At 50.1% G+C, this 9,535-nt stretch overlaps 1 protein-coding gene across 4 annotated transcripts in view; it reads left to right on the top strand.

The window, feature by feature from the left end:
- Window positions 1-6,798: 6,798 nt before the first annotated feature.
- Window positions 6,799-9,535, top strand: part of CRYGS (crystallin gamma S) — an 8,931-nt gene continuing 6,194 nt past the window's right edge. For 3 of the 4 annotated variants that reach the window (XM_014308670.1, XM_014308671.1, XM_031060324.1), the window contains exon 1: window positions 6,799-6,807. In XM_014308670.1, the coding sequence (XP_014164145.1) occupies window positions 6,799-6,807 (9 nt within the window). Of the gene's footprint in view, window positions 6,808-8,369; window positions 8,461-9,535 lie in introns of those variants that run through there. The other variant, XM_005425043.2, reaches the window with a different exon arrangement.

Below are 9,535 nucleotides of genomic sequence, written 5' to 3'. Positions count from 1 at the left end.
GAGCTGAGTCTTGTGTTCAGCAACAGGCTTGTGGAACGGGAGATTCTGGAGCTTGTGGGAGGCTTTGACTGCTCCCAAGTAATCTTGAAGTGGTTTTGATCCTTCAGTGTCTCTCAGTTTCTGAAATTTCTGGTGCCTCTTGCTGCTGACCTGCTCAGGAGGCATCAGGGGTGGTGTGACTGCTGTGGGATGTACCATCCTTGAACTTTGGGGCTGATTATTTTCCTGAGGGATTGCTGGACCCAGAACTTCTGTGGGCTTTGTTTTGCAGTGGAAGGAACAACCATGAGAGCCAGGATTGCCTGCAGTGCCCGCGTGGTGCCAGAGGTGTCCCCCCTGGTGGTCATGAGCCAGGTGTACAGGCAGACCCTGGCCAAGAGCTCGGACACCCTGGTGGGGGCTCACGTCAGAATCTGTCGCTGCCACGAGTCCTTCATTTACCTCCTGTCCCCTCTGCGGTGAGTTTGGCTTCTCCTGGGACAAGCTGGACTCCTGGTGACCACGAGTGTGTCCTGGGGGCCAGGAGGCCAGTGGGATCCTGGAGGGTGTTAGGAAGAGCATTCCCAGTAGGTCAGGGAGTGATGCTGCCCCTCTGCTCAGCCCTGTGAGGCGCAGCTGGGGTGCTGTGTTCAGGTCAGGGTTCCTCAGAGGGGCAAGGAGCTCCTGAGAGGGTCCAGTGGGTGTTACAGAGGTGAAAAAGGGAATGGAGCATCTCCCTGATAAGGAAAGGCTGAGGGAGCTGGGCCTGGGTAGTCTGGAGAAGACCAGACTGAGGTGGGATCCCATCAATCCATACAGAGATCTCCAGGTGGTGCCAGGCTTTGCTCAGCGGTGCCAGTGACAGGATAGGGAGCAATGGCCATAAACTAAAACACAACAAGTTTCACCTCAACATGAGGAGGAACTTCCTTCCACTGAGGGTGCCCAGGGAAGAGGTGGAATCTCCCTCTCTGGAGACATTCCAAACCCACCTGGAGGTGTTCTTGTGTCACCTGCTGCAGGTGACTCTGTGGTGGTGTTCACAGGGCTCCCAGGACTGATGAGAATCTTGACTCCATGTTTAAGAGGGCTGATTTATTATTTTATGATATATATTATATTAAAAGAAAATTGTATATTAAAAATACACTAAAAGAATAGAGAGAAAAGGATTTCATCAGAAAGCTAGCAAGGAAAGCAAAAGGAATGATAACAAAATCTTGTGACTGACCAGAGAGTCCAAGACAGCTGGACTTTGGCCATTAATTAACAACAACCACATGAGACCAATCACAGATGCACCTGTTGCATTCCAAAGCAGCAGGTAATTATTGTTTTTCTTTTCTTCTGAGGCTTCTCAGCTTCTCAGGAGAAAAAAAATCCTGTGTCACAGACATGTTTTATGAAAAATCCTTTCCTTAGAATTTTTTCTCCTGAGAAGCTGAGAGGCTTCAGGAACAAAATGTAAACAATGATTCTCTGCTGCTGTAGAATGCAACAGGTGCATCTGTGATTGGTCTCATGTGGTTGTTTCTAATTAATGGCCAGTCACAGTCCAGCTGTATCAGACTGTCTGGTCAGTCACAAGATTTTGTTATCATTCCATTCTTTTGCTTTCCTTGCTAGCCTTCTGATGAAATCCTTTTTTCTATTCTTTTAGTATAGTTTTAATAATATATATATCATAAAATAATAAATCAGCTTTCTGAAACACGGAGTCAGATCCTCATCTCTTCCCTTGCCCTGGGACCCCTGCGAACACAGTCACAATCCTGGCAAAAGGATTTTTCATAAAATAATGTCTGTGTCAGTGACCCTGCCTTGGGCTGGATGGAGGTTCCTTCCAGCCCTGATGGTTCTGTATTTCCTTGGCAGATCAGTGACCATTGAGAAGTGCCGGAACAGCACCTTTGTCCTGGGCCCTGTGGGGGTGTCAGTCCACGTCCAGAGCTGTGACAACGTCAAGGTCATCGCGGTTTGCCATCGCTTGTCCCTTTTGTCCACCAAGGACTGTACTTTCCACACCCTCACACCCACGCAGCCCCTCATCCTCTCGGGGAACGAGGCAGTCAGCTTTGCCCCTTTCCACACCCATTATCCCATGCTGGAAGACCACATGGCTCAGGTGGGCTTGGCCACTCTGCCAAACTACTGGGACAGCCCCATGCTGGTGTGCAGGGACAGCGGTGACACCAGCGTCTTCCGGCTCCTGCCCCCCTCGGACTTCTACACCTTTGTGATTCCCTTTGAGATGGAAGGAGACACCACAGAGACCCCAGGGGGGCTTCCCCAGGAGTACCAGGAGGTGCTGAGGCAGCGGGAGCAGAAGGTGCAGGTGTGGCAGCGCATGGTGAAGGAGGCAGGGCTGAACAGGTGAGTGTCCCCCAGGAAGGGCAGAGCTCAGCCACGTGGACAGAGGGTTGTTTGATGGGATTCTACAGAAATCCTTGAAGGATGGCTTGGGTTGTGTGAGCCATGTCTTGCAGGCTAGTCCTAGAGCATTAGTAATTAGCAATCATGGGATTCTGCTTGGTGATGGGGGAAGACTAATGCTCACAGGCATAGCTCAGTTGTAGAATCCCAGAATGCTTTGATCCTAAGGAAGGGACCTTAAAGCTCCTGTTCCACCCCCTGCAGTGGAACACCTCCCACTATCCCAGGTTGCTCCAAGCCCTGTCCAACCTGGCCTTGAACAGTTCAGGGATGGGGCAGCCACAGCTTTTCTGGGCAACCTGTGCCAGGGCCTCACAACCCTCTCAGCCAAGAATTTCTTCCCAATATCTGATCTAAATCTGCCCTCTGGCAGTGGGAAGCCATTCCCCTATGTCCTGTCACTCCAGTCCCTTGTCCAAAGTCCCTCTCCAGCTCTCCTGGAGTCCCTTTAGGCACTGGAAGGTGCTGTGATGTCTCCCTGGAGCCTTCTCTTCTCCAGGTGAACACCCCCAGCTCTCCCAGCCTGGCTCCAGCCCCTGGAGCACCTCTGTGGCCTCCTCTGGGTTCCAGCAGCAGCACATCCTTGTTATGCTGGGTATCCCAGAGCTGAAGGCAGCTCTGCAGGTGGGGCCTCACCAAGTGGAGTGAAGGGGGACCATCCCCTCCATCCCCCATGCTGCTCCTGAGGAGGTGCTTTCTCATGGCTGCATTTTCCCAGCTTGTGAGACTCCAGGAAAAGCACTCCCAGATGCTGCTGAGGTGAGGGATCCACCCTGGCAGTGGCTTGGGCCAGGGCTGGGTGTGCACCCTGAGCTGCTTGGGGTCCCTCTTAGCCCAGCCTTCCCCTTGGGATTGAGGCTGTAAAGGGCTGTCCCAGCCCTTGTTGAGGGAATGTGCACGTGCATCATTGCAGCAGATCACCTTTGGCAGTAACTTTGAAATTCCTCTGGAGCAGATCACATGGAATCCTCTGCCCAGCTTCCTTGGCAAGCTCAGAATGGGGATAAAACCCCATTTCAAATATCTGTTGTTCTTCCCAGGCTGCTGCTTCCCTGCACAGTTTTGGGAAGGATTTTGGCCTGTCAGAAGCTTCCTGTGAAAGAAATGTGAGGAAATAGGGATTGATGTGCTTAGATTTGCCATCGTCTGCTGCAGTCACAGGAGGCAAGAGCTCCCTGCTTATTCCATAAAAGGGGGGAAATTCTGGCAAGTTCAGAAGCTTGCTGAAAGGAAAGTGGGCAGCTGACAGTGGAAAATGTCTGTTGTCTCCTGCAGGCAGGGAAACAAGAAGGGAGACAAGTAGGAAGCTTAGAGCAAACAGGATATCAGGCTTGTAGAAAGAAAAAAGCTGCTGTGCTCGAGTGGGGAGGTGAAAGAGAGTGTTAGAAATAAGAAGACATCTTTCAAGAAGTTGAAGTTGTCTGATTGAGGAAAGTGGGGCAAAAAAAGAATGTAAATCCTGCCAGGCTGAAAGTAAAACCCCCGTAAGACAGGACCAAGAAGACAGCTTGAGGAACAACTTGCAAAAGCATAAAATCCTGTTTATTCATTTTTCTGAGCGTATCAGACAGAAAGTCTTTCAGGGTCAGCAGCAGATCAAGGTAGAGAAAAAGCTCTTGGAGAAGATAAATCCACAAGGGAAGAAAGAAGTGGCTGCCTTTGTGTTCGCTGGGGAGGAATTTGGGTTAGTTTGTGTTCCAAACCCCTGCTTTGTGGGGAATGGCTCAAATGGAAGAGAACATACAGACAGCAGCCTTAACTTGAAAAAAAGGTGTGGATACATGGAGCCTGTCTGAGGGTGAGTGGGACAAAACTGAATAGAATGGCCTGAATTGGAAGGGACCTTAAAAACTCAGCCAGTTTCCACCCCCTGCCATGGGCAAGGACACCTTCCACTATCCCAGGCTGCTCCAAGCCCTGTCCAACCTGGCCTTGGACACTGCCAGAGATCCAGGGGCAGCCACAGCTTCTCTGGGCACCCTGTGCCAGGACCTCAGCACCCTCACAGGGAAGAATTCCTTCTCAGTATCCCATCTGACCCTGCTGTCTGGCAGTGGGAAGCCATTCCCCCTTGTGCTGTCACTTCAGGCTCTTGCAAAGAGTCTCTCTCCATGTTTCTTGTAGCTCCTTCAGGCACTGGAAGGCCACAGTGATTTCACCCCAAGGCTTCTCTTCTCCAGGCTGAACAATTCCAAATCTCCCAGCTTTTTCTTACAGGAGGGGTGCTCCATCCCTCTGATCACCTTTGTGGTCTCCTCTGGAGCTGGTTTCCTGCTTTTCCCAGTACAGAATGGGGTCAGCACATCAAATTGGGAATGAGTTCAAAGCAAACCCACATAAAATCTCCAGAATATTGAAAAATTCATGTTTCATTGCTGTTCAGAAATGAATTGTGTAAACTCCTTGGAAAAGTCCATCGGGAGCTACTCAACACCTGTGCCACCTTTGGCTTAAGAAATTCCAGATGTGAGCTGATCCCAGAGGCTGGGATGCTGTTCTGGAGATGATTTTGGGCATCTGACCAGTGCCAGTTAGCCTGAGCTGAGTGGCCCACCCTGTTAGGCTTGCCAAGAACACCCCAAACAGAAAATGATGTGAGATTTGTTTGTAGGTGCGTTTTTTCCCCTGATCTCCATGCTCTCTGGTGCTGTGAGAATAGAATTTTGTGTCCTTAGTGCTTAAGCACTGGTTGCTAATCTTAGTTTTCTCCCTTTTTAGACAATTTTTCAGCTGTGCCCTTAGGGGAAAGTGGAGGCAGCCCTGGAGCAGGGTGGTTGTGGTGGTGGGATGGGGAATTTTGTATGACTTCTCCAGGTGCTCCAAATTCTGCCTTTGGGGTTCATTAGCATCACATTCACTCGGTAAAAACCTTTTCTGGGTGTCTCTGCAAGGTTCAGGAGCTAAGCCTGGCTCTTCCTGATCCATCTGGAGGCTTGTTTGGATAGTGAAGACAAGGTAGAAGTATAATACTGTGAATAAATGTGATTTTTCTGTATTTCCCTGCTGCTGTTTCAGGGATCAGAGGAAACAGTTCCAGGCTGTGGTAGAAAACAAATTCTATGAGTGGCTGGTTCAGACAGGGAACAGGCAGCAGCTGGACAGCCTGGTTCCTCCTGCCCTGGGCTCCAAGCAGGCAGCAGGATAACATTCCTGGCCAGGATAACACTCCTGGGCAGCAGGAGGAAAGGGAGGTGAGTAAAAGGCCTCCTTCTCTTGCTTCTTCTCTCCCCCCAAGAACTGTCCCATGTTGGTGTGCACAGCCAAGGCAGAGGTAGGAGAAGCAGGAGTCTGAGGGAATGTTCTCACAAGAGCCTGGCATTTGGGTTTAGTTCTTACTTTCCTGCCAAAACCCCTTCTCAGCTGAAATCTGTGTCCTCAGCATGGCCTTGTTGCCAAGTTGGATTTGTTGGAGGCATCTGTGAGGCAGATGGGCAAATTGTACATAATGTGATATAAAGATTGGAATAGCTGCTCTTTCAAAGAAACTCTGTGCATTGGTGTCCCCCCATCTCACTTTTTGCTAAAGAGAGTTGAGTGAGACTTTGGATTGTGCTTTCAATGAGACTTTAGATAATTCTTACAGTAAGGCTTTGGATAATTCTCACTTACTCTTCCCAAGCAGAAGTGGTTTAGGAGCTGGAGACCTGCCCTTCTTGTGCTCTTCTGCCATGGCATAATTCAAGCCATTAGAAAATGGTTTTATTTTTGATTTAGCCTTTTAATTCCTTCTTCTTTGCTGGTGTTAGAAGTAAAATTGTCTCCTTTTATTTTGTTCCAGAGCTCTGGGAACAGCCAATGATCCACTCAGCCCAGTTCTCATTAAGACTTTGTGCCATCCCAGCTGCACCCACTGGATCTGCCAGCCAGCCCTGGTGTGGATGGGACTGCCTGGCTGCTGTAGGATTCCTGAGCATTGCTGCTTTCCAAGGAATGTGCTGTAGCCATCCTGTTGATGACTGAGAGGTGCCTGGCACTGGGGGAAGATGAAGTGTGCCTTGTTGCAGAGCTGTCACAGCAGTCAGTGTCCATGGTGTCCAGCACACCAGGCTTCCTGGGACAAAGCTGGATGCAGGCCCTGGGCATCACCTGCATCCTCATGGTACAAACCAGTGGTGCTGTTTTGATAAATGTGAAAAAGAAATGTTTAATTTTTTTATGAAGGAAATCAAACAGTTTTTTTTTTTAATATGAAGATGGCACTTTTAGAAGATAAATTTTTTGTATATGGTTGCATTGTTTTGACAAATGTCAATAAACCAGATTTGTTGGATAAACCTGGCATATGTTCTGGGGAAGGGGTTTTACCTGTACAGTTGGTCTTAGGGGGACACAGCATCTTTTATCTTAATGAAATGTGAACCTGTCAGAGAGAGAAACTGCAAATTTATGGGGAAAGTGGGTCAAAAAAAGAATGCAAGTCCTGCCAGGCTGAAAGCAAAACTCCTGTAAACTTCAGCCATGCAACTGAAGGCTGCCCTGGCACAAAGTTTTGATACAAGCCCTATTCCTATCTCTCATAATTTTCATAAAGATTATCAGCTTGAATAAGCACCATTCTCATGTGCTGGTGGGATGTGTTTTGGGGAGATGTGCTCATAGCTGAGCACTTAAATAAGCTTGGAAAATAGGCAAAGGCATTGCATGGATGAGTGGAGGCAGCAGCTGGTGGTGCCTTGGAAAGAGCTCTCCAAGCTGAGAGTGAGGGGAAGGCACAGTGCTCTGGAGTGCACAGCCTCAGAATTCCTCTGAAGGTCTCCTGGGCAGGCAGGTGAGGTGAGTTTATTATATTTTTTCTATTTATGTAAGATGAGTTTATTGTATTTAACCAACCTCTAAAGGAGGGGATGTGCAAAGCGACCGCAGCTTTGAGCTGTGAACCTGCTAATAGAACCCAGCTTGTGCTTGAGCTGTGATCTTCAGGAGTTAAAAACTAAATCAATCCAAGTGGCCTCAGTGAGAGCAACAGCTCTGGGTGATTCAAGGCTCCTAAAATGGGAAGAGGAGCAGCTGCTGATTGTGTGTGCCCCAGGCTCTCCCATCTGCCTGCATTTACAGAGCTGCTGTTGCGAGAGTGCTTGTCCTGACAGATTTGAAAGAGGGGCTGCGTGTTTCGGGCGCTGCTGTGCCAAATTCGTGTCCCTTTGTCTCACTAAGCCTTTGGGCTGGGGCACTGAATAGCTGCAGAGGTGGTTTTTCATAAGGCGCGGGGGGGGGGGTGGCTGTGGAAGCCAGTGATCCTCGGCCTCCCCGCTCCCAGGCCGGAGTGTGGCCGAAGGGAAAACTCCTCTGCTCCAACCTCAGGTGCTGGGCTGAGAGTTGGGGTTGAATTTGTGACACTTGAAAAGGCAACAGAAATCTGGGCATCGTTTGATGGGTGAAATCACTCTGTGGGGAATGGGGAGGTGGCCACACATCCTTCTTTCCCTCCATGTCAGGAGGTGTTTGGAGCGGTGTGGCTCCAGCTGAGGGTGTCCCAGGAAAATCTGCAGCCTCTTTGCTGCACAGATGTCTCCATGAGAGCTCTCACTGCACAGCTGGTCTTTGCAATCCTCTGGTGTCTGCTCTGAGCACTTGTTTGTCATTCCTTAACTGCATCCTTCACTGCACCAGAACGTTCCCTGATGAATACCACGTGCCCTCCTTACAAATGGGGTGGGTCTCTAAGAGCCAACGAGGATTCCTTCTTGTTTAACAAGCTTGGAAGGGAGGGAGCAGCCAAATTACCACCCGTCCTTGGCAGGGGGCTGCGTGTTTTGAGTGCATTTGGCAGAGTTTTGGTGTTCTGACTCAGCAAATGGTAACAAAGGGAGGATGGCGAAGCCTTCCTTTATTCCATAATCCTGTTTGCTTTTCTGGAAATCGGCTATAGCCTCAGAATCACTGACTCAATTTTTGGATCCTATTCTCATGACAAAGCGGCTGTCTGGTTTAAAACAAGCCCGTTATAAAAAGGGCACCTCGGATCCTGGCTGTTTGTAACAGCTGCTGACGTTCCTCCGGCACAGGGGAGCTTGGCTGGAACGGAAAATGTCCAGAGCTGGAGCCAAGGTAAGTTTGTTTGCAGTGTATATTCATGATTTTGGCTAAAAGTGCAGAATTTTGCAGGGATGAATTGTGGAGAAACTTTGTTTTTTTTGTTCTGCTGACAGCTTCCCCCTCTGTCAGCATGTGGGCAGGGGGAGATGCTTGAAATCCCTCCTCACGTGGAGGGAAGCTGGAGCTGAGCCCTCCCAAGTATTTTCCCAGATTTTGGCTGGTTCCTCTAGGTGTGGCTCTGCCAGAGGATGGAGTCAGTGCAGTGACTGGTGAGCAGGCATTTTGAGATGGTTCTGAGAGCAGGGTGTGATGCCTTGTGAATTGGGGATGGAGGGGCTGTGCCAGCTGGGAATCACTGCGCCTCCAGAGTGGGGTGTCATGGAAAGGTCCCTTGGAGAGAGCCTGACTGCCAGCACCAGCAGAGCTGCCACGTCCCTTTTCCATGGTGGAGCAGAGGGTGTGCTGGGACAGAAGGGCTCCATGGATGGCCATGGCACCGAAGGGAATAGTGTTCCCTGAGGGATGATGCACACCAGCCTTGGGATTCGGTGCAGTCAGCAGGGATGAGCTGAAATCAGAGAAGAAAGTAGGTTGGGAAGCTCAGCTTCAGCTGGAGAGACATCTCAGGTGGGGATCCAGCACCTCAGGCTTGGGCTTAGCAGAGCTGAGCTGGCTGATCCCACAGAACTTGTATTGGGTCTGGGACTGGGCAGGGAGAAACAGCTGGGAAAGGAAAGGAGGGTGGGGACTTGGGCCAGTGTCCCCTGTTGGAATGCCAAACACTGTTAGGAGGCTGCAGGAAGAGCTTCATCTGAGTTTAGCTTTTGGGCTGGATTCCTTTCAGCCCGTGCAGGCTGTGGGACCCAAGGGGCTTTGGAAGCACAGTGGGTTTGGAGGCACTGGGCAATGCCGTGGGAGATCTGGTGCTGGCTTTTCCGTGTCCTTCAGCTCTGTGGCTCTCAGGCTGTTGGGCTGGGAAGCCCAGGAGGGTGTGCTGGTGGCTCCTGGATCCTGGGGTGCAAACTTTCTGTACCTAAACCTAAAAAAGGTGCTGGGGAACTGTAACTGCTCCACCCTTGAGTCTCCT

Source organism: Geospiza fortis, unplaced genomic scaffold (assembly GCF_000277835.1).
Source record: "Geospiza fortis unplaced genomic scaffold, GeoFor_1.0 scaffold118, whole genome shotgun sequence".
NCBI classification, from domain to species: Eukaryota; Metazoa; Chordata; class Aves; order Passeriformes; family Thraupidae; genus Geospiza; species Geospiza fortis.
Note: the sequence above shows the minus strand (reverse complement) of the source record. Positions and strands in the feature narration are given on the sequence as shown.